The 25,131-nt window shown below is 40.4% G+C and overlaps 1 protein-coding gene across 2 annotated transcripts in view; it reads right to left on the bottom strand.

The window, feature by feature from the left end:
• arhgef4 (Rho guanine nucleotide exchange factor (GEF) 4) overlaps positions 1–25,131 on the bottom strand; it is a 134,843-nt gene that overhangs the window by 61,428 nt on the left and 48,284 nt on the right. Inside the window, exons 3-5 of one of the 2 annotated variants that reach the window (XM_053412363.1) lie at positions 10,162–14,754; positions 8,568–8,840; positions 8,045–8,174 (exon numbers count right to left, since the gene is read on the bottom strand). In XM_053412363.1, coding sequence (XP_053268338.1) covers positions 8,045–8,174; positions 8,568–8,840; positions 10,162–14,088 — 4,330 coding nt within the window. In that variant the 5' untranslated portion in view covers positions 14,089–14,754. Of the gene's footprint in view, positions 1–2,857; positions 3,466–8,044; positions 8,175–8,567; positions 8,841–10,161; positions 14,755–25,131 lie in introns of those variants that run through there. The other variant, XM_053412364.1, reaches the window with a different exon arrangement.

The following is a 25,131-nucleotide window of genomic DNA, read 5'->3' as shown; positions in this document are numbered from 1 at the left end:
CCACTTTGAGTAATGTTTGTTAAGTTACAGGAACCTATAGTCTTCTTTAATCAAAGTTTTTGTTGAATCATTTAACAACATCAAAAATCTTGCCTGCAACAAACCCTCTCGCCTTATGGGTTGCATTGGACAATTATAATTTTTTTTACTATTGTAATTTTGCCTATAATTGTCTATTGACATGTTCAGATATCATATTGCTGAAAAAATTTGACTCCAGCAACATGATAATGGCTTTAAGCAGGAGTCATAATGGCTTTTACCATTATTATGTTTCTGGAGGCAACAGTCACTGTTAGAGACAGGATGTGAACAGAGGTCCTTAATGTCGTAGTCACATCCTTTGTATAATCCCAACCATCCACTCTGACCTCCTCGCCCTAAGGTTTTACAATGATATAACATCATCCTTCTGTCGCTGTTCCTGATGGACCATGGCAAGAAAGACATTCAGCTGTAGCTAAACCCAAAAACACATGAACCGTTGGCCAGTGATGCAGTTTATTGAAGAGGACAGTCTCCATCCTTGCCCCTTCACAACTGGGGCAAACCATGAGTTCTTAGTTATGAGCTCATATTTATGTTTCTGCTGCTATTGTAACTAAACAAGAGTGTAGCTGCCCGGGGAAAAAAAACTGTGCTTGGTAAAGGACACAGCCACGTGTGACAACAAAATTTCATTACAAGTGTGTAATACATGTAAATAAACTGAACTGACTGAACAAACACTTGCTTATATTCCAGAGGGAATATACAGTGCTGTAGTCAAGCCTCCTCCCACTCTACTGTACATCTTCACCGATCCTCCCTGAAATATATCCTCCCTGAAATATACACACTCTTATAATCTTTAACAAGTAGAACACTATAGCTTAACACACACACATACCCTGAAGCTGCAACAACAACAACTAGGAGTCATGTTAAAGCTAATGCGATGCCTTTTCAACGAGGCAGATCCTGGCTAAATGCCACAGTTTTATGAGCTTATATGTCTCCCCTCCACTGATTTTGCTGCTGCCAGCTTAACATTTCACAGCTGCACAAAGTCCTGAGCTGAAGGCCAATTTGTCTTCCATTCAGCCTGGTCCCACATCAGAATGCTGCAATGAAAAAAGTCACATGGCAGCAACAGAAAAGCAGGCTGACAGTTAGGGCTACTGAGTGCAAGCAAGCTGGATGCAACTCCAAAGACACAATATAATAATACAAGGGATGAAAGAAAATCTTAAAAAATTCTAATTTGGAAAGTTAGAGGAGGGGGCCATATACTCACTGCTACTGCTTTTGTATTAGAATGTACATCAATGTTACACAGACACAGTGTACATCCACTGTGTGTACACAATGTCCAGCAGGGTCAGATGTCCTTGGCATTAAACTGAACAAAATTCCACTGTGTCCATCGTCCAACAGTAGGTGGTGGCACAAAGTCATCTTTGACATACCTATGGAGCCGGGCCAGGCTTAAATTGGATACAATTTGGTCACAATTCATTAAATATATTGATACTATGTTGGCAGCTTTTGTGCTGAAGGGTTTGGTGGATCAAAGTCAGGAAACCACATAATCTATTAATGCATTACTGGTGGGTAATGAGTGTATGATGTAATGAGGGTTATACTGATTTAATCTTATGTACCCAAGTGTTAAAGATGCTGTACTGAACAGAAATGAAATAGTTATTTATTTCTGTTATAACCTGAACTCCAGTGATTCTCTAAACTTTCTCCGCAGGGGCTATACGTCTGAACGCAAATATCCAAGGGAGAGCCTCCAGAGTTTGTGGACTTTTTCAACCTGGCCCCCTGGTACAAGTCGATGTGAGAACATGCAACAGACCCACGATTGGAAAAGAAAACAAATATCTTCGAATGAAAAGCGGTGCCTAATGTGTAGAAGACGTCAAGTGAGTTTGTGTGATTAAGCTGATGCTGGTGTCGGAGTACTGTAAACAAAAACGTGATCGCTAGAGCGGAATCATTGTTTCTAATATGTTTTTAACAGTGTCTTGTTTCCTTGTCAGTAGTTATATGCTTTATGAGCCAGAACGACTCCGCATCCACTAACTCTGGTCCCCTTGGAATTTACAGCTATTTACTGACATATACTGACATAACAAGGAAGTGACAACTTGAGCAACACATGTCATCCTGTTCTATTCACGCCAGCTAATCTGAAAGCAAAAAAAAAGGCCACTCACTACTTGTTCCCCCAAATCAATGAATTAAGATGAAGAGATGGATTCACTATGAAACCAGGAATTAACTATAGTAACTGCAAACTTTTATTCCTGTGATACAATATTACTTGTCATTCCTTGTTTCTCTTTCTCCTACCATCTCTATGCAGTCAGTTTCAAACAACCAACTCACAATATTGTTTCAGCAAAAAAAAACACTAACACAAAAGTCTCAGCCCTAATTTAAAAAAGATTACAAATGATAACCAGCTCTAGTCCTTAGAGCTCAGATTCCTTACATGCAACCAGATGGCCATCAGTACAACATTGGAGAACAAGGGTGTACATTACCACCATAGGAAAGTGTTGATATGTCTATTTCTGCATGACTAGTAACCAACCCACCCAAACACATGGTGTCGGCTGACGAGCTGGCATGATACCCGCATCCACAAACACAGACACACACACACATTCAATCCTACCCTGAATAACTGAGTAGCATTATGGCATTTTGTCAATCTACTGGGGTACATGCCTGGTCGCATACAGTGAACTTATGCATTCCTTGGGCCCAAAAGGCGACGATATTTCTAGTTGCAAAATACATTTTGAAATCTATTGATTTTGAAGCAGCTCAGCAAAGACCTGTATTATCTATGCAGAGCACTTACCTGTGGTAGAGTGCAGACTTTCCAAGCTCCAATAACGCGACAGGACCCCCCTCAGAGTGCCGCCTAAGCTGCCGCCTCCACCCATACATCCACCCACCCCATGACCTCCATCCAACATGCTGTCCACCACTCTGCCTGTTGGGCTTCCGCCGTCTGAGTCGGAGCCTGGCGACAGTCCTGAGCTGCCACTGCTGCCACAGCTACCCCCAGGCATGGGCACGCCCCCCTCCGAGCCCTGTTGGGTCCGCATCCCAATCTGGATGCACGACAACAGTGGGGGAGATGGAGGTGGACAGTAGAGAAGTAAGTGGAAATAAAGAAGAGGCAAAGCGGCTGGCAGGTGGTTTATTCCTCAGGCAGGGAGAGAATGCAGAAAAAGAGGAGGAAGAGGAGGAGGTGGCCTCTTGGCTGATATCTGCTGCACTATTCGCTGAGGTAAGCTTAAGCTGTCAACTTGCTGCTTCCTCCTCCCATGCACAGAACAGGAGAGCTGTAACAGAGCTCCACTCTTCCCGTCATCTCTCTGCTCTGGATAAGGCTCTCATACAGCTCCTGCCTCCGCGCTCCTGTTTCTCTGGGTCTCTACCCATTTGCACACTGCTTCATTTTCTCACATTAACTCACACAGTTCTCTCTCTCTCTCTCTCTCTCTCTCTCTCTCTCTCTCTCTCTCTCGGCTGACATCAGTGGGGGTCCTGTTGGGGGATTTGTGCAGCTCAACCATGTCATTTGCCTTCCAGCGACAGTGTGAACAGCTCACTAATGGTGCAGTATCCATTAAGGTGGAGACTTGGTAGAACAAGCTTCCCTCCTCCCTCAGTCCAGCCCCCCCACCCCATCTCAATCACACGCTCACACACACATACACACACACCCACAGTATGTTGGTTTTTAAAGCATCAACACAGGTTACTCTACAAAGTACATTTTCAGATGAAGTTAATGGACATAATCATTCGGTATTTGACTGTAATGAGCAGTTGATAATAATGGTTTAATAGACAGATCAATGACGTATAAGGATTTTCAACAGGCCAATTTTAAAATAGAAAAAAAAGAAAATCTATTATGATAATTCAAACATTAGGAATGTTGTGTACATATAAAATCATATAAAAAATTATAATTATTAGATTTGATTGTTTTTTCACCTAGATTAATTGGCCGTGTGTTTAGGTCAAAACATCTATACCGTGACAGATGGTTGACAAAATGAGAAAATATTTACATTTTGAAACTTGTATGAATGGATACGTGTCTTTTTTGCTTATGGTTATCTATTAGCAAAACGTTTTTCAATTTCTTAAGCCAGCAGAGGTCAGCAAACACCAGATTTTTAGCTGCTAAAAGTCACTACACAATCTCAAGATTCAAGATTCAAGATTCAAGATTTTTATTGTCAAAATGCTTTACTGGCAATGAAATGCTTGAGTCACAGGCTCTCTTCTAGCAATGCTCAAGTAATTACAACCCCAAAAAAACACAATAGAAATAGTATAAAATAGAATATCAAAATTTACAATAGAAAATAAAAAATATATATATCTAAATATATATATTTACAGATGAAGAGAGAAATAAAATAAAACAACAATAGTGCAATTTGTGCAATTTCTCCATTCACCGCCACCGATCCTGGCGGTGAATGGAGACCCACTCTGGAACAATAGCGGAATCCGGGATCGAGGGGTCGAGCCAAGTCTCCGTGAAAACCAACACGTTACAAAACGTAATGTCCCGTTGAAAAGCCATCCTGCTACGAAGTTCGTCCAGCTTGTTGTCCAGAGACTGGACATTAGCCAGAGGAATGCTTGGTAGAGGAGGCCGGTTCTCACGTTTCCTCAGCCGGACCAGGACGCCTGCCCGCGACCCTCGTTTCCTTCATCGTCGCCTCCGTGTTCCAGGTACCGCAGGTAAACAGCGCCATGGGTAGTCTCCTTTGTTTGTTGTTGGTGGCGGTGAAAAAGTGTTTTTTACCGTCAACCCGATGGACAGAAGTTGTTCTCTTTCATATATGATGATAGGGCTCGCTTTACCGGAGTGCACAATGCAAAATAAAGTAGAATAAATAAGATAAGAAAAAAGATAAAAAAGAGCAGAGGTGGGAGAGCGCGAGACACGGCAGCCTTCCTCGGCGCCATCCTCTCTCTCCTTCTCAAGTGATGCCCATGAAGTTCTGTCAAAGAAAAACTGATGGCTGAATCCAAAGCCGCGGCTGAGGCTAATAGTGCCTGAACTCACAGTTGTCTATCTGAATTTTCAAGATGATGTTACCATTAGATTTCAGTGTAATGAAACCACCTCAAAGAAGATCACATGTGCTAGAAAGAGATATACTGCTGCCAGATTAACTATGCTCATCTTGGGATCAGATTGATAATGCACGACATTGTATACGATATAAGAGACTTTATAATGTACATGATGATCTTAATGTGACATTGTTAGATCAGGTGTGGGTGTGTGTGCAGACATGACCTAATGTGCATGACTCTCCCAGAGATGGCGAGTATGTATGAATGTGTAAGTGAAAATGTAATCTGTAATGTAAAGCACTCTGAGTGGTTGTGAAGACAAGAAAAGTGCTCTAGAAATGCAGTCCAGTTAGCAGCACATATTGATGCATTGTAGCAGTACATGTGGGTGCTAGCAAGGTGGTTATAACTTCTGCAGCCCTTGCATACCAAGCGCAATCAGTTGACAGATTACTTGGCCTAAATATAAGAAAGGTTTAGCCTGGTGTGCTATCAATGTTAAAATGTGGGTTAACAAAATAAAACAATATTTTTTAAATAAACACAAACGTCAACTTTATTTAATATATTTCCTCACTTTTTCTACACTTAATGTCTGTAGTTTCAAATTGATAATGTTTTTTTTGTCATCATTAAGGTTGAGTTCCAGCCACCACTGCTACATAGAGCTGGTCACTGTTGATTCAAAGTTTAGCAAGTCACCTGTCCATATCACCGAAAATTCGAAACTGCATGAAGATGACCCGTTCTCAAGATGTGCATTCACTTTCAACAACTCCCTTGAACACCCCCCTTTTGCCTGGTTAATTAGTTTGGCTGTGGCACAACTTTATCATGTGCTCTGCTTGTCCCAAATTCTTTTTTCAAAGATTTAGAAATGGTTTCTTACCGTAGTCCTGATCAATGCAAAGTCACAATTTTACTGTGGAGATCTACAGAGAGCTGATGTATACACAGGTGACAGGTGTATCTTTCTAATCTATGTCTTGCCAATGTTTACCACAGGTGGACTCCAGTCAAGTTTTATTCATGTCTCCAAGATTAAGTAAAGACAGTACTCCAAATTGTAGACAGGTGCATCAGCAAAAGTCAGTAAAATACTTGTACAGTGCCTTGCATAAGTATTCACCCCCTTTGGACTTTTCTACATTTTGTCATGCTATAACCACAGATTAAAATTTATTTCATCGTGAGTTTATATAATGGACCAACACAAAATAGTGCATCATTTGGAAGTGGGGGGAAATATTACATGGATTTCACAATTATTTACAAATAAAAATCTGAAAAGTGTTGAGTGCATATGTATTCACTCCCTTTACTGTGAAACCCCTAACAAAGATCTGGTGCGACCAATTGCATTCACAAGTCACATTTGCAAGTCACATAATTAGTAAATAGGGTCCACCTGTCTGCAATTTAATCTCAGTATAAATACACCTGTTCTGTGACGGACTCAGAGTTTGTTGGAGATCATTACTGAACAAACAGCATCATGAAGACCAAGGAGCTCACCAAACAGGTCAGGGATAAAGTTGTGGAGAAATATGAAGCAGGGTTAGGTTATAAAAAAATATCCAGAGCTTTGAACATCTCTCTGAGCACCATAAAATCCATCATAAGAAAATGGAAAGAATATGGCACAACCGCAAACCTACCAAGAGGAGGCCGTCCACCCAAACTGAAGAGTCGGACAAGGAGAAAATGAATCAGAGAAGCAACCAGGAGGCCCATGGTTACTGTGGAGGAGTTGCAGAGATCCACAGCTGAGGTGGGAGAATCTGTCCACAGGACAACTATTAGTCGTCTACTCCACAAATCTGGCCTTTATGGAAGAGTGGCAAGAAGAAAGCCATTGTTGAAAGGGATCCATAAAAAATCCCGTTTGGAGTTTGCCAGAAGCCAAACACAGCAAACATGTGGAAGAAGGTGCTCTGGTCAGATAAGACCAAAATTGAACTTTTTGGCCTCAATGCAAAACGCTATGTGTGGCGAAAACCCAACACTGCCCATCACCCTGAGCATACCATCCCAACAGTGAAACATGGTGGTGGTAGCATCATGCTGTGGGGATGCTTCTCTTCAGCAGGTACAGGGAAACTGGTCAGAATAGAGGGAAAGATGGATGGAGCCAAATACAGGGAAATCCTTGAAGAAAATCTGATGCAGTCTGCAAAAGACTTGAGACTGGGGCGGAGGTTCGTCTTCCAGCAGGACAATGACCCTAAACATACAGCCAGAGCTACAAAGGAATGGTTTGGATTAAATAATGTTAATGTCTTTAAATGGCCCAGTCAAAGCCCAGACCTCAATCCAATAGAGAATCTATGGCAAGACTTGAAGATTGCGGTTCACAGACGGTCTCCATCCAATCTGACTGAGCTTCATCTTTTTTGCCAAGAAGAATGGACAAACCTTTCCATCTCTAGATGTGCAAAGCTGGTAGAGACATGCCCCAAAAGACTTGCAGCTGTAATTGCAGCGAAAGGGGGTTCTACCAAGTATTGACACAGGGGGGTGAATACTTATGCACCCAACAGATGTCAACTTTTTTGTTCTCATTATTGTTTGTGTCACAATAAAATTTATTTTGCACCTCCAAAGTACTATGCATGTTTTGTTGATCAAACGGGAAAAAGTTTATTTAAGTCTATTTGAATTCCAGTTAGTAACAGTACATAATGGGAAAAAGTCCAAGGGGGGTGAATACTTATGCAAGGCACTGTATATACACGTTAATGAGAGATTGAAATATCTTACACTGCTAGCCACATGAATAAAATGCATGAACATCCTTCTGACTGGAGAAATCATCTAGAATGCAGAGTGTCAAAGGTGCCAAAGTTTTGATTTCCATTTAAACCCCTAGGTCAAGGAAAGAGTAAAGGGTTCAAAATCCTAAATAAAAGACTGAACCAGACTTGCTACTTACAGGTATAGGAGATGCGTCTTCTCCAGCCCAGGCAGTCAAGTCCAATGGGAGTGCTCTGAGAGAAGAATTGGGCTTTAAGCGGCATCCCCCTGAAAGCATTGATGGGCCCTGAGGTGACTCCAGCATCAGTCTGTGTAAATGGAAGAGGATTGGTTTCGATCAGTATTGTCACTTGCCTTCTGGCTAATGATGACCTAGACATAAACGAGTATTACATATTCACTTATTCAATATAACTGAGTGAGAAGTAGAGAAAATAATAAAACATGATCTGGCATGCATGAAATAAGGGCAGAAGAAAAGAAAAATATTTTACTTCATGCATAAAACAGAAGGTAACGTGAGGACAGAATTCAGTTTAATTTCCAAGAGAAACCAGTAGAAGCTACAAGCGAGAAACAGATTGTCCAGGAAAACCAGACTCTCAAAAGAAAGGCAAAGTGGGAAGAAGGTGAAGATTACAAAGATTTCCAATGTTTGGATCTTTGTCTTGGCAGCTCACAGCAATGTAACCACATCTTACTTTGTCCATGTCTTCAGATATCAGTGTGTTGAGCTGGCCAAGGCTTCCTCTGATGACTCTGGCCAATTTGCGTTTGTATTTCTTTTGCTCTTCAATCCAGAGGTCATCTGAACAGTTTTGCCCTTGCTGCCGGCCACCTCTTTCATGGCCCACATCCAACCAGCAACCATTCCTCAGCCTGCCAAGAACCATAGAGGCCTTCCCTTCGCTTTCCACCTCCAACAGCTTTCTCGTTCTGGACTGACTGGCAGGCCGACCACCATTTTGAGAGCCCTTTTGAGTCAACGGTTAACTAGTTAGTCACGGTCGCCTTTTCTATCCCAACTCTACTCCCTTTGTGACTCATGGTATAGTGTACAGCTGTGGTTAAGTTGTGATCATAACTTGTGATAGATGAAAAGTATGCAATATACTTGACAGATACTTGTATTCACTGAAATAAGGCTGGTAAGTAAAGTCTGTAGAGATCCTAACATCTTCAGTCTCATATTCCTGCCTTTTCGTTGTTATTTTATTGCATATTACATGCAGGGTCTTAACTCAAGAATACCTGTGGCAAACCGGTGGAGGTTCAACAATGAAAACAAGGGAAATATCAAAAAATGTGGTTTCATGACTCCCCTCAAATATGCAGTGTCTCCCCTACACTCTTCGTCTGTGGCACTGCCTTTTTTTTATTATTTATGATTTATAACAATTGTGTTTGGTATTACATTTAGTGAACTCACATACATGCAAAACTATCCATCAAACTGATGCCAAATCATCCAAAAGGAATAGAAAGCTACCAAGTATTCTATTTTGTCCAATTACATTGGAACGTAGTCGGAAATGTCATCAGCGTCAACATGCAGTGTCAGGTATGAGATCTGTAAATATGCCTATTTGCAGTAGTCTAGGGCTGTCAGTCAATTAAACATTAGATAACCAAACAACTTGTTTGTTTGGTTAGTCTACTTATCCAAACAAGCTTAAAGGTTAAGTGCTCTTAGTGGTTGAATTAGCCTGCATCGGCATATTCCATATTCTTGTCATGTGCAATGCAAGCCACAAGGGGAGGGGGGGAGTGGGTAGCGAGATAAGATAATGGCAGCCTGTTGACTCACAGAATCTACCACACTGCTGGAAGTCGAGAGGGAGAAAGAAATGACACTGCTGTTTCTCTACCCAATGTCATCCTCTGCACTGAGAGCCACAAAGAAAGAGGGACTTCTTCTCTGTCCAAACCCAGACACTGACAGATAACGATACACTGGCAACCACCCTAGGGCACATATTAACACAAACACTATTCAATTCAGAGCAAGAGATTTACTGGTCTTCAAAGCGAGTTAGTGTGGGTAAGTTGAAAGTGGAAAAGAAACACATTTCCAGAGGAGCTGGAACTTGGCTGTCATCTTGATAGAGGTTGAACAAGGCCTGGTCTTTCTACCTTTGTAGAGGTGTTTAACATACAAAAAGCAGGAGTATTTACAACATTTAAACACAATCATTAGAAATTTGAATGTGATCCCAGAAAAACATTTGCATTCATCATTCAAAATGTAGCATTTTTGTTGCACATTTCTTTTGAATATATTTGATTTCCTCTTACCTCTAATTCACTGATGAAGCCAAAGGCATACAGGCTGATGTGTGACTGGCTGTCTATTCTGTGCTCTTCCGTATCCAGAAGACTGAGATTGACAACTAAAGGGCTAGTTGAGGGTTTTAGGGTTTTAGGTCTCTCAGGGGGGTCTGTCAGCCCTTCCACGCTGACTGACTGACCCAGAAGATTAGAACACACAGAGCTGGCCCTTGATGACTGAGGATAGCAGAAGTTTTTACGTTGAGCTGCTGGCCTAGGACTGTTGGGTTTGGGGCTCATTGGCCGTAGGGGGCTTTCAGTCAAGACCTCACTAGCAACTTGGTGGGACCTACTCCAAGGATGTGAAGGCTGGCGGGTAAGGGCGGCTAGTGAGCTGGGGCTCAAAGGTGAAACAGGGCTGATGTTATTGAGATGTGGAATTGCAGAGTCATTTGAAAATTGCGATAGGCCAGGTAAACACTTTCTTCTCTGGCCCTCAGATTTGCACCCATGGATGTTTCCATTCCCTTGTGGAACTCCCCGTTTGGATATGGGATCTGTGTGGCGAAGGGCTCTGAGGGAGGATGGTGACCCTGGATTGCTAAGCCTGTCCAGGAGTGGAGAAGATATAAAGTGTCCAAGTTCTTGTCCAGTGTTGCTACATTCTCCATCTGGCGCTGACAGAGCTCTTTTCAGAAGCTCAGCCTCCTTGGGCATTTTTAGCTTCCTCCAGGATTGTTTGGCTTTAACCGAATCCAGATCAATGCACACAGTGGCCTGCTCCTCATTCTCCTTATCCATGGAACGGGACTCAAACAGACTGGAAAGAGACCTGTGTGCTTGTGCAAAGCGCATACGAATGTTTAAACTGTCATTGCTCTTGCTCCTCTTGTTGTTTAGCCCATTAGGGGACTCAACTTGCCCGAGAAGGGGGCTGTGTTGGCTTGATCCTTCATTGCCCACCTGGCTACTCCCTTGGCCGATTAGATGACGGACATGATGTGCTTGTGGAGTAGAGGTGAAGAAGTTGCAGCTCTCTTCATCTACCTCGTAATCCACCGAGGAATGAATTGAATTGAATTGGTGGATTGTTTGGTTGATGTCACCTCTGACAAAAACCTCATCATCTGAGTTGTCCTTCCTTGGGCCTTGTTCAGACATAAGGTCATAATTTTCTCCATCTGGTGACTCTTGGGGAATATTTTCACTTCTGCTACACTTAGAGCCCTTAGCCTTCCTAAAAGAAGGCATTTTAGCAAAGACAGAAAATGTAGAGCCTCTATTTTCTGTCTGACAGCCTTTTGTTTTTCTTCTTTTTATCATTTTGTTTAGATGGTCATTTCTGTCTGAAATATAACTTTTGCTACTAGCTGAGGTGTAACACACAGCATCATAGGCAACAGTCATAGGTCTATAGTGCTTTTCACTACTGCGTAGGACAGTTGTTGTCACTTCAGGCTCTTCCTCAGCAGTGGCCAAGGATATTTCCTTCTGCTCAGCCTGGTGTTGTGGACCAGAGGGGCTGAAGATGTCCTCTGAAAGGGTAACAATATCCCTATCTTCTTCAGCAGGCCTCATTTTCTCATGTTTTTTCTCTGGTTCTATTATTAAATTATCTACTGTTGTGCCACAGTTTTCCTGTAAACGCTCAGCCTCCCAAATTGGTTCTAAACTTCGGACAGCAAGTAGGTTGAGACTTACATCAGGGTGTGAATATCTGACTTCCTTCACCTCTTGCTGTTGAGCTGGCAAGCTCACCTGTGTGTTCCCTCTGCACTTGACAGCCAGTGTATGTCGCTCTAATGATTCAGACGTGTAGCATCCCCTTGCATTAGGTAAGCTGTGGTCCCCTGGTAGCTTGTCTTCTCTAAATTGACAGTCCACATTTGAACTCAATGGCTTAGGGCCTTCATACCTTTCTGAGCTGGAATGCTTGAGCATTAGTCTTTTTAAAACTACACTATTCTCTGTACTCTTCTCTGTCTCAGGTTTTTGTAGCTGATTTGCATGGACCAGGCTTAAATGGACAAGGCTATTACAGTTTTTTCCTTGCATACATTCCGATTCCTCGTTGCTCCAGTTGAAACTGTGATCTAGTGAGGACACTGACACCTCCGAATTTGTCTGGGGTTTGTCTACACCTCGCACGAATGTAAGGATCGCATTTGTTGATGGCTCAACCAGTGGGTAAATTATTTTGTCATTACTCTTGCTCTGGGCTCGCCCTAAGAAACAATCTATACCCTCCCCTCTCTGTACACCTTTTCTACTGCCCTTGTTGTTATTGTTAGAGTCTGAAAGAAGGAAAATAGGTGTTTTGGGGCAACTAAGAGTTTCAGGGATCTTCAGATCCAACTGAACTTGCTTGCATTGACTAGAAACTGTGCTGGCAGTGGTTTGTATGTTTGTCTGAGAAATTGGCTTTAGACCTACACCTGGGTGTTCTCTTCTTCTGTACTCAATAGACTCACTCTCTCCAGGATGTGTTGATATCTCCCCTATCTTACAAGTCAAATGTTGTGTATAAAAGTAGACCTCCGCATCATTGGAAAGGACTTCTGGAATAACTTGCAGCTCACTGTGTTCAGAGAGCTCTGTTTTGCGAAGTTTTGATTGTGAAAGACTGACTTTACCCTCCGCTTTACTCACTTTTTCCGGGTCAGGACAAACATAACTGTACTCCCCCTCCAATTCCTTGGCTGGCCAGTGAAAAGAGCAGGGTGTTCTGACCCTCACCCATTCCCCTCTAAACTTCTCTGATAACAGAGAAGGTTTCTCCTCTGCTTCTTGCTTATCAGATAAAAACAGGAAATTATTTGAAAATGTGTGAGAAGACAGGCATTCCTCCGACTCGTCAACAGTGTCACGTTGGATTTGAGTTGAGTCAGGCACTGCTTCTGTAGAGACTGACTGAGCCCTCTTCAAATGTTTGTCCACTAAATGGAGCTGCTTGCAAAAGGGTATTTCTGATCCAGCATTCCCCTGATCCAACTTATTGGGGATAAAATTTTGGTTTTGACTTTGACTTTGCCATAGTTGTAACATCTGAGGTTGCTTTTGATCTTGTTCCCTCCCTGTGAACTCCTCCCTGTCTACCTCAACCGGTGGGACAGGTGAAGCTACTTTAGGAAATTTGGGAGCAATAGACTGCTCAGTGGCACAGGTATCCAAAGAGGCTGTAGTCTCCGTGGAAAATGTGATGGAGGTAGAGATTTCATTTACTGTTCCAAGTGATATTCTCCCCTCTGCAACAGTGCCAACAAGCCCACCCTGTTCCGCCTGGAAGCAGACACCTGAAACCTTTGTCTTATCATGGGATGTTGTTACACCATTACAAACTTGAGGGTGGGTCTCCGACAGCCCTCCGTTGGGGCTCTCAACACACTGAATTTGTGAACAGCTAATGTCCACCTTGTTTGACAATACATTGATTTGTGTATTGAGTTTGCCAATGAGATTCGAGTTGGTGTTATGTGATACCCTATTTGTCTTTGTGCCATATGCGTCTGTGCTGTTTGAAACTGCCAAGTTTTCTGTTCTTATCTGAGAGTCTGTGTATTTATTCTCAGATTGAGGGTATGCTGGTGGACAAATACTGTCAGTTTTGTTTGCATTTATTCCATCTATGAAATTTGAATCTGCTATGCTTGTGTTGTTGCTATATTGAGTCTGTATTTTGTCAGGTGTTTTATTATTAAATATCCCCACAGTCTTACACAAGCTCCTATTGTCGCTGTTTTCATTGATTATACTCTGATGCTTTAAAATTTGATGATGTCTATCTATAAAGTCACTGTTGCGTTTATTTAAACCTGGGTTTCTCTCTGCAACATTTGTACTGAGCTGTTCAATACTATGTACTACATCCTGAAAATTGCTGATTTCTAGACTTTCCTGCTGTTCGTCTTGTTGTGTCTCCACAGTTCCTTCCTCTTTTGCATCTGTGTGAATCATACATGTTTTGAACTCTATGGATTCATTCAGTCTGTTGGATTTGTTTTTTTCTGGCTGTGCAAGGAGCTTTACATCATGGGTGTCTATTGGAGTATTTACCTTGTTATTGTGTTGGCTCAGTACATGTAAACTGTATGGCTCCGTGCAACCCTTTGGTTGAGAGTCTGTGGAAACAGACTGTAAACTGGAATGTTGCTTGAGCAAGTTGAGTTTTAATTTCTCTTTACTTGGATAGGGTCGGGTCTCAACTGAGCACAGGTTTCTGGTTCTAAGCTCTAAGGTAAAAGAGTCTAGATGGTTCTCTGGGCTTTTCAATTTGCTACAACTGGTTTGTCCAACAGAAGTCTCTGTGGCATCTCTGTGGCTCTCCTTGGCGGTCAATAATTCTCTCCTTCGGGCTTTGTTTTGCCCAGTCTGGAAGAAACCGCCTTTATGATCATTGTAGGTATCTTCCAGTTCAAGCAGAGTAACCACACAGTCCTCCCCGTCTGCAGTTGAATCCGACAAGGTGTCACTGTGCCATGAGCGAGAGTCAAAATACTCATCCGATGTGTCACCACCTCCTGTACTTCTCTCGCACCATTTCAAGGAGTCAGCACCCAAATCCCCCTCCTCTAAGCCTAATCCTTCAGAAAGAAGGGGGGAGTCTTCAAGCGCTTCCTGTGGCTGTGGAGACAGTAAAAAGAAGGCGGGACATTTAAATCAGTTCAATAATAATGGTGGATATAGTCAAATTCTAGAAAGGACATAAAGCTAATCCTCATAAAGTCCCTAAGAGCTACACAAGGAAAAATCTTTATGAAGGCAAATCACTGATTTGAACCCTAACAGCTACTCAATTAATGTAAAAAAAGTCATAAGATCTACAACAATATTCAAAAAGAAAATTGAGTGTTCCGACTTATTCAAGCTACCAATAATTTCAATGAAATTAAACAAATGAATAGATCATTACGCTATAAAATATAATAAGTCAAGTTCTTTGGTGCCTAGGAGAACACTGCACTGTATCATATGAGCATTGACACAAGTCTTCAATTATGTGATGGTTTAGGTTCTTTGATTGAAGTGACATATGAACCATTTTTAGTTCCCACCCACACACTGTGTAATGATGAAGTACCGAACCACAGTTACGTAACTCCAACTGGAACCAAAACTCACTGCACGCGGTGGGTAATTGCAAGCTTAACAAAAAATGAAAATATACTAGTCTTCTCAAGGATAATTTATTTTATTTAAATCTGATTTCAAGTATTGCTTTTATTATATTTTTTAACACTTACAAAATAGAGAGGGCATATGTAATCAAACAAAACTGTTCCTGAACAGAAATAATAATGTGTGTTTCAAATTGTTACTGATTTGATAAAGAATTAATGACCTCAAGGAACAGTTAGGCTCCCTTCAACATAAAACGAGCATGCACGCTCACGCTCCCTTAAGCATACACAAGCATGAACGCACACACTCACACACACACACACACACACACACACACACACACACACACACACACACACACACAATTGAAACCAGCACATATTCAATTCTTGAATGAAATCCTACAAAGCCAGCACTTTACTTACTCTCCAGTGTCTCAGTGCTTCAGCTGTTTCCAGCAACAGAGCACAGACACGAGCAGCAAGCCAGCTCAGCACTGCTCCCATGGCGTCTCTGACACATATGCTCACACACATAACCACACAGTTCAAACACTCTTCACAGGTTCTTCTTTTCCCTGATACTCCATGTCCATAGCTTCCCCCTGTACTCCTCTTTCTTTGTTGCTGTGTTTATCTTCCATGATCACCAGTTGGGCTAAGAGTTCCAAGTCTTAATTACAGATCCACCCCTTTCTTCGTGTACTGGCAGTGACTGGCCTTCACAAAAAGGTAACTGTATACACAGAAACATGCAGAACTTCCTTTTTCTCTGCATGTTAAAGATGTAGTCCTTCTACAGAGCTGAGGGTTTAATCTAGCCTCCAAACAGCACGTACACAGTGATCTCAGTGTCTTAATAACAAGGGAAGACACTAAGAAGAGCTGCTATAAATACAGAGCTACAACTTTAGGCAGTGCAGGGCGCATGACAAGACAGCTTAAGGACAAGTTACCTTAATGCAAGCCAAATCACATTAGGAAACAGCTCTATGCTTGTACAATACAGGAGCATAGTCCGCACAATACCTTATGAAATGAGGTTGTCTGTCAAACTGCAAACTTTGATAGTATAATACTAGTATTGTAAGTATGTATTGTATAAATGTCTTATTCTGATCTAAATTAAGTGTTATTGTTATCCCATAAATTGTATGATTTAACAGGTTATGAATTGAGATTCACGATTTCACCTGTTTAGGTCGCCCTAACCCTCACTCTACTTCTAACCATTAAATGTTTTACCAAGTGTTAATATGTATATGTACAATGTTGAACAGCGGTTTAACATTAGACTGTAAAGATTAGTGAAATTTTTCAAATACTCTGTAGGCTTGGGACAACCGGTAGGACAAATAAAGATTCACCTATTACATGGTCCAAAATCCTCCAACAGTCAAATACAAATCCTGTTATATGATGTTAATGATGTTGAATTATAAAAAGCATGATATAACTAATCTTCAAAGTGAACCAGGCCAGGTAGTGGCTCTGTTAGGAATCATATATGAACTAAACTCTTCAGAAACACACTTTAGTCAGTGATGGAAATGGGCACAAAAAAAGACAAAATTTCCAAAACAATCTCAGTTTAAGGTCTATAAATGACATAATTGAATTAAGGATATGGACTTAATAGGTCTGTTGCTCTAACAAGAATATGAAGTGTCATGTACCAGTGATCTTCCATTTTGGTGAGACTGTTTAATACAGGGATAGTAGATATTTTCAGAATAATTGTGTTATTTCTGACTTTTCTAATACAATAAATGAGTAAATTAAAATAATTAGGGTTAGGGTTAGTATATTAATATATTTATATTTATAATATGGACACCTGGTTCAACACTGATTTTAGTAAAGTCTTATTACTGATATCACTGAGTAACAAAAAATGTCCTTGTCTGTATGTCCAAAGTCTGATCCGCATCAGGCAAAAAGACAACCAAACAAGAAAAACTGCAGTGATTGGTTAATCCAAACATGCTCCATACACAGAGTGGCCATGTTATTTTCTGCTAATTAATAAGAGTTGAGTGTCTAAAAGAAGCTTAAAGGCTTAGCACGCTCCCTTTGTACCACATAGTGGAGTGGTTGATTGAGGCACAGTACTATTCACCACAATTAATCAAGCAAGGGCAATGCAATTGTTTTCTGTTAGAGGCAGTCAGCATTTCAGCATCCAGGATTTTAATTTTTAAATATCTCATGCTGGGATTTTTTTTAATTCCCCCATGAGATATTTATTCTTAAAACTCAGAAAATATATAAAAATGCATCTTTTCCTTAATACCCAATGTTCAAATTTTCCCTCTCTGATGTCACTAACCACTGAATTTAAGGAACATGCCCTTTATCCAAGTCACTCTAATCCTGCAACAGTAGGAATTTACAGACAACTTAACTTGCAGTAACTGCCATGACAGACATAGGTTGCAATTGACCTCTACATGCACACCTGTAAGTCATGTGCAGGTTAAAGTTTATTCTCTTCACTGCTGTGATGCTTACAACTAATAGGGTTATATGCTTTAAAATTCAGGAAATGCATTACTTTCCTTATACTTTCCCATGCTGCAACACCTCTTTCAGCCTCTGTCTGAGACCCTCCTGTCTCCTGTCTCTTTAAGGCCCCCCTCTTAGCCCAGCCTGCTCTTGACTATTGATGTGGAGTTTCAGGAGCTTTAGGAGCAGGGCTTTCTGGGGAGGGGCTCCGTTTACTGCAGACTTTGGGCCTTTTAACTTGGCAACGCTTTAATTACACAAACTAGGATTACCGCACTGCAGTGTTATGCCTCTGCCAACTAGTGCAGTTTCTGAGTACATAGTTCTAAATTCTTTTTTTTCAGATTCATATAAGGTAACTGTGACCTTTGACCACTGAAACGTAATCACTTTACCTTAAAATCTTGGCCAGAGAGAGCACCGAAATCAAATCAGTTAATCAGTAAGTAAATGGTTTGTATTTATATAGAGCTTGTCTAGTCTTGATGACCACTCAAATATTTTTACAGTACAGTTTTACATTCACCCATTCACACACACATTCATACAGTGCATCTATTAGTAGCACTTTGTTGTTATATGAGGGGCAATTCAGGGTTCAGCATCTTAACCAAGGATACTTCGGCATGCAGATGGGGTAGACTGGGGATCGATCTGCCGACCTTCAGGTTGGAGGACGACCGCTCTACCCCTCAGCCATAGCCACCCAAGTCCAAGTGAATTGTACTAGTAGAAATGAAGTTCTCTACAGGTGGTTCTTATATATCACATTCATAGGGGATGTGAGGTCACTGTGACCTTGAGTTTTGACCTACAAGCACTTGCTAATCATTTCAGTCCAAGTGTTGATCTTAAGATATCATGTTCAAGAAAATCATAAACATACTTAATGAGGCTACCGTGACCTTGACCTTTGGCCAATAGGGGTGTAACAGTACATGTATCCGAACTGAAAGACCCATGCCAGAAATCTGCTGTTCGGTACGCACCGAACGAATGCAGCTTGTCCACGTGCAGCACTTATTTGTGTGCGAACGGGTCTCACATTCCGAGAGACAACTATAGCGAAGGACCGGCTGTGTTTTAGGGTTGTGGTCATAGCAACCGCATACAAACAGAAGTTTGAAGACCCTCCCTCGTCATGTAAGTATGCTGTGTGTGAACACTTCAGTGTCGCAGTCACTTTAATGACAGCGGACAAAGACAAGTGGATCGTACAAAAGCCGTATGCCAACCATTGCGCAACTGCAAACGGATATGTAGCTGGGAGCCCATCGAACATGCTGACTGGTTTGAAACGTATGCCCAAACTTTTTGTTCACGGTTACAAAAATTATGATTGAAAACCAAGTTCAAGTTAATAATATTAACATATGTGAGAAACTTCCCGAAAGGTGCTCAACAGTCACATGTAACAATTTCCTTTGGGCATTCCTAATATATTGAGTTCAAAACAACACAGGTGATGTGACCTTTTGAACAAAGAGGGGTCAATTGTTAACTCAGGATATTTAGTTAATATTACTTAAATATTGATCCACCTGAGTGTAGGATATACTTTACAATTTGTTTAAATTTCAACAAACCTATTTCAGTTTTACTGAACACATGCATTGGGAATCATTGGCTGGGCACAGTGTCTGTCTGCAGCTTCCTGGAATAGATACTCCCCACCTTGAGACATTTAATTATAGGAAACTGACACTTGGGAACAGACGATTAACTGTCAAGATTAAAAAGTTGTTTCTAGAATGGACCATTGTCTGTAAAACAACTTTGAGGGGTTAATAAGAACAGGCAGGTTCCCACCTGCCGCTGCTGTGAAAAGCAGAATAAAACAGACTAAGAGTCTTACACAAATAATACATACATTTTGTTGGACAATATTTTGCGCCCGCAATTATTGTCATATACCACTGGTATAATGCTAATAAAGCATCATCTTGCAAGAGCAATTAACTTAATTCTAAAGAATATTCAGCCTAACGTTTAAATTAGAATTAAAATATGAAAATATACTAAACAAATGAAAGAACAACCACAACCAAAACAATAAATGCAATGAAATCTCTTGCTCTGTTAGCAAAAATTTCTCATGAATAAATATTAACTATTTGGCACAAGATAAATGTCACCAGCTCAGTAAACAGGATGGGATAGTTATGATTTAGAATAGCTTTTAACTTTGTATTGTATTTGTTTAGTATTCCAGCATTTCCTCTAGAATATTGCGTGTGTATGTGTGTTTGTGTGTGTGTGTTTTCTGCTCGTCACATTTTAGATGTGTTTAAATAAGTGTCCTGTGAACTCTGGAGTGAATCAAACAAACACAAAGTAAACCTCAATATTGTTCAGGTCCTAATAACTTGTGATTAGTGTTGGTGTTTATAGTTAAAATGTAAAGCGGGTGCAGGTCAGCAGGTGAGCGGAGGGAGGACACCCAGACAGGGACTCTGACACGGTACAAACTAACCACTACTTCTGCTCTGATACTTAAACAGAGGGGCTAATAGTTTTGTATTAGTCTGCTGTGGAAACCTTGTATTCACACATTTCATTTTCACTGTTCGACATTTACAGATTCACTCACCACCTCTCCTCTCTCAGCTCAGCTTTACTGTCCATGTGTCAGTGTATGAGTGAGAGGGGACAGGGCCAGCCCAAGGCCTGTGTGTGTGAGTGAGTGTAAACTCCTCAGAGGAGATGAGATGAAGAAGACACACGACTCGATCAAATACAGAGACAGCTAAAAGCACACCGGTGCCATGGACTTGTTTTTGACACTTTTGTGTTTTTGACACACTTGTGCTTGTTCATTAACCATTTAAAAGAAACTGCAAAAAATAATAAATATTACTCTCATAAGTGGGATTTTTGGAAGATTTCAGGATGGTCAGATCTCAGCTTACGTTTAGAGTTTAGAGATCTTTGGATTGAAAAGGTTGGTGGCCAATGCTGTACACAAACTGATAGTGTGTCATTCACTCGATTATCATGTTAACTGTTGCCATAAAGCCATGCCTTTCAAGCAGGAAAACCGAAAAAGGGATTTGGATCTGCAAAATGTAGGATGTAATTTGAAATCATAACCTGACCTGATGTCCTTTAGTGACAGCTTTAAAAATACTGTCAAGTTAGTGTCTTCATTTTGATTTGATTAGCTTCTTGGAATATAATTCAATCTACATTGTATTTGGTCCTAGAGGAACGTCCTCTACAGTAACTCAACAGTTTAGCTGCTCAAAACTTAAAAACCTAAAATGAAAAGAAACATAGTGAAGCTTTGGTATGAGGATCTTTAGTTTAATTTTCTACCAAGCTGATTGTTTTGTATAAACTTAAGTTCGACATTTTTTGGCGGCCTTTGTGAATACAATACTGACAAAATACAGACAAGGATTTCTGCCAGACTGCTTTTTTTATGAGAGTGCATAGCGAGCTTAGTTAGTGTGCATTACTGGATGTAAGATATAAACTGCAAGTGCACAAGCTCATTTCAAGATATTATATCAAGAAGACGTAATAGAGGTATAATTGATAAATGTGGCAAATCATGCAAGGTAAAATACAAAAAAAAGTGTATGTACATTTAAACTGCAGAGCAGCTTGCAGAGGCATTTAGCTGCATTGCAGTAATTCAAATTTTTCTAAAGATGCTTTCTTAACATATCAATGTTACATTCTAGTCTTTTTAATGTATACTTATGATTTGATATTTAAAATTAAAGCCTTGGGTCAGGCTCATACATGGCTCAGTCTAGACGGCTGTTGGTTTTGTATGCCTTTGAGCCGGCGAAAGCCAGTGGTCGGAGGCATTATGTTTTTTGGGTTCTCCATCCGTACATGGGTCCGTAAATTGTGATTAACAACATTTTTGGGAAAGCTGAATTCAATTTCACTAGCTACACCCAGGCCTGATTACTGCCAGACCTGTTGAATAAAGAAATCACTTAAATAGAACCTGTCTGACAAAGTGAAGTAGGCTAAAAGATCTTAAGAAGCAACATATAATGCCTCCATCTAAAAGAAATTCAAAAACAGATGAGAAACAAAGTAATTGATATGCATCAGTCTGGAAAGGGTTATGAAGCCATTTCTAAGGCTTTGGGACTTCAGTAAACCACGCTGAGAGCCATTATCCACATATGGAGAAGACTTGGAACAGTGGTGAACCTTTCCAGGAGTGGCTGGCATATCAAAATTACTCCAAGAGCACATCGACGACTCATCCAGGAAGTCATAAAAGACACCAGAACAACATCTAAGGAACTGCAGGCCTCACTTGCCTAAGTTAGAGTCAGTTTTCATGATTCAACAATAAGAAAGACACTTGGCAAAAATGGCATCCATGGCAGAGTTCAAAGGCGAAAGCCACTGCTGACCAAAAAGAAGACAAAGGCTCGTCTCACATATGCCAAAAAACATCTTGATAATGCCCAAGACTTTTAGGCAAATATTCTGACGACTGACGAAACAAAAGATGAACTTTTGGAAGATGTGCGCCGCGTTACATCTGGCGTAAAAATAACACAGCATTTCATAAAACGAACATGGTGGTGGTCTGGGTCTGCTTTGACCTGGACCTGGACAACTTGGAACAATGAATTCTGCTCTCTACCAGAAAATCCTGAATTAGAATGTCCGGCCATCAGTTGGTGACCTCAAGCTCAAGCGCACTTGGGTTATGCAGCAGGACAATGATCCGAAACACACCAGCATGTCCAGCTCTGAATGGCTAAAAAAATACAAAATGAAGGTTCTGGAGGTGCCTAGTCAAAGTCCGGACTTAAATCCGATTGAGATGCTGTGGCATTAACATAAACAAGCCGTTTATTCTAAAAAAAACACTACAATGTGGCTGAATTAAAACTATTCTGGAAAGAATGATCAATTAATTATTTATATACATAAAGTACTTTATTTTAGTATTATTTAGAAAATATTTCTATGCAATTAGAGTATTTTTTTCTAATATTTCAGAAACAATGGTTTATGTGTCATTTTTGTACAACATCATGAATAAATACCATCCCAAAAATGAAACGGTCATTATGAATTTATTAGTAATTTATTATTTATTTATGTTTATTTATTAATAACTGTCTACATTTATTATACCAGATGCCACTTCCAAGCAAAATAAAACCGCTCCCCATAAGCAGTGTGTTAATTCTGACCCTGTAGCAAGAGCAGAGAACCTTACTCAGAGAAGAGAAAGGTATGTTAAAACATTTTTAAAAGGAAAACTACAAATAGAGCAACATGAAGTACATGCTCTTATGTGTTTTTCATTACGGGACGAAATGCCTATTTGCATTAAAATGTTCATCTATCATTAGTTCAAATTAACTTATTGAATTATGGCAATACATTACATATCTATTTCAGCTACGAGAGAAATAAACAGCAGGGAGAGATTCCATATGCCAAGTCAAGTGAGTTGACAGAGAGAGAGAAAAAGAATCAGAGAGAGAAATGGGGGTCTGCATCAAGAGCTTACAGAGAAAGTAAAATTATGGCAAACGCTGTGTTAGACCTTACGCCGCCATCTATGGAGAACTTCCACCAGTTCTGGTTGATGTAGATATAGCAAGTTTAATGAAATGTTGGTTCACAACAATGTGGGCTGCACTTCGTTTCCTTGATGAGATTTTTATTAAAAAAGATGTTTAGGAAATGTTTGTGTTCATGAAAATTCTATGAAATTTTAATCTGGTTTAAGTCAATTTTGTATGGAATTTATTGTTTATTGATCTTTTTAAACGATGGGAGGTTTTCATATGATTTGGAGCGACCACTTATCTTGTGGTGTGACCAATAATACCAAGACCGGTAATAAATTGAAATTAAAATATAACATTTCTGTGGCTGAAATATTAATGTACTGCTTAATATTTTTTAGTTTTTTTTTAACATAAATGTTTGCACTTTACCAAAAAAATAAGTCTGTTAACTACAAGAACTCTATAAGAACTCAAAAGAAATGCAACTACTTTGTTACTTATGAGTTTATATTGTTGAGAAATTGTAAAAACAAAATAAGCATATTAAGGAAATTAATTAATTTAAAGATAAATGAAATAGACAAATTAATATAGACGAAAAAACAGCCAAATCAAATCATTTTAAATTGTTATATGATTTTATGTGTACACAACATTCCTAATCTTTAAATAATTATAATAGATATTCTTTTTTTTGTATTTTAAAATTGGCCTGTTAAAAATTCTTATACTTCATTGACCCACACGTCTGTTTGTAAGTCTGTCCCATTCCTGTGAATGAGATATCTCAAGCATCTACAGAAACTGTAGAACATACATATTGGTGATACAAAACTATCAAACTTGAATGAGAATCTGAGTAGCGATACAGAAAGTCAAACAGATGGGTTTCCCTTTTCTCTTCACACATGCTTTTATTTGCACAACTAAGCTGGGGGAAAGCACAAGGACTGGCTTTACTTCTACAAGAAACACTTGTAATAAATAACCTGTCACACACATGCAGGATACCTGCATATAGGTGTCTTTAACCTTGTGTGCCCCAACTCTTTTCTCTTTTGGTTTCCAGGACCACATGCTGCGTTCTAACACCCCACAGAGCCAGTGTTTCATCTTGGTGGCCTAGTCGATAGATCCAGCCACACCAGCATAGAGGGAATGTGGATGTGGGTGCTGGAGCCACCCTGATGTGTCAGGGCCCTGGGGACAGCTCTCTATTGTGCCAGCAGGGCTCCACTGAGTTCACACATATACACACATCCCACCAACATACACACTGTTTCAAAGAACAAGGCTCATCTTTCTCTTCTTCTAGGGAACAATATTCTTTGTTCTACTGCACAAGCTTTGACCGAGCGTTCACCTTACCACACCCTGAGCTGAACCTGACTTCAACTCCACCTGTTCACATGCAGTTACATACATCAATATCTCAAAATGAATTATTATTTTAACTGAGACAATATTTAACTGAAATCTGTCCAGTATGAATTATTTATGCTGTTTCTTTACAGAGCTTCAAAAGAAGTCACATTCAAAACTTACCTCTAGCAGAGTATGCAGGGTTAATGCTGGCAGTCTCAAAATCACTATCCTCTCCTCTCACTTGCCTCTCCTTCTATCTTCCCACAGTCAAACACTTCCTCCATCACCATCACTGCCCCTCCTCCCTCTGACTGCTATCTGAGGTCACTCCCAGAATGTCACCAACTGTCTTGTATCTCAGAGGAGGAACCTGATCTCTGTCCTGGAGGGTACTTGGAGTAAAGGAGGGGGGTAAGGGTGGTCCCTGGGGTTAAATATGATACCTTGGTGTACACTAAAGCTCTGCTGTGCTGAAAAACTGACATGAGGTAAATATCAAGGGACAT

Source organism: Pleuronectes platessa, chromosome 20 (genome assembly GCF_947347685.1).
Source record: "Pleuronectes platessa chromosome 20, fPlePla1.1, whole genome shotgun sequence".
NCBI lineage: Eukaryota > Metazoa > Chordata > Actinopteri > Pleuronectiformes > Pleuronectidae > Pleuronectes > Pleuronectes platessa.
The sequence above is the reverse complement of the archived record's forward strand: the minus strand, read 5'-3'. Positions and strand labels throughout refer to the sequence as shown.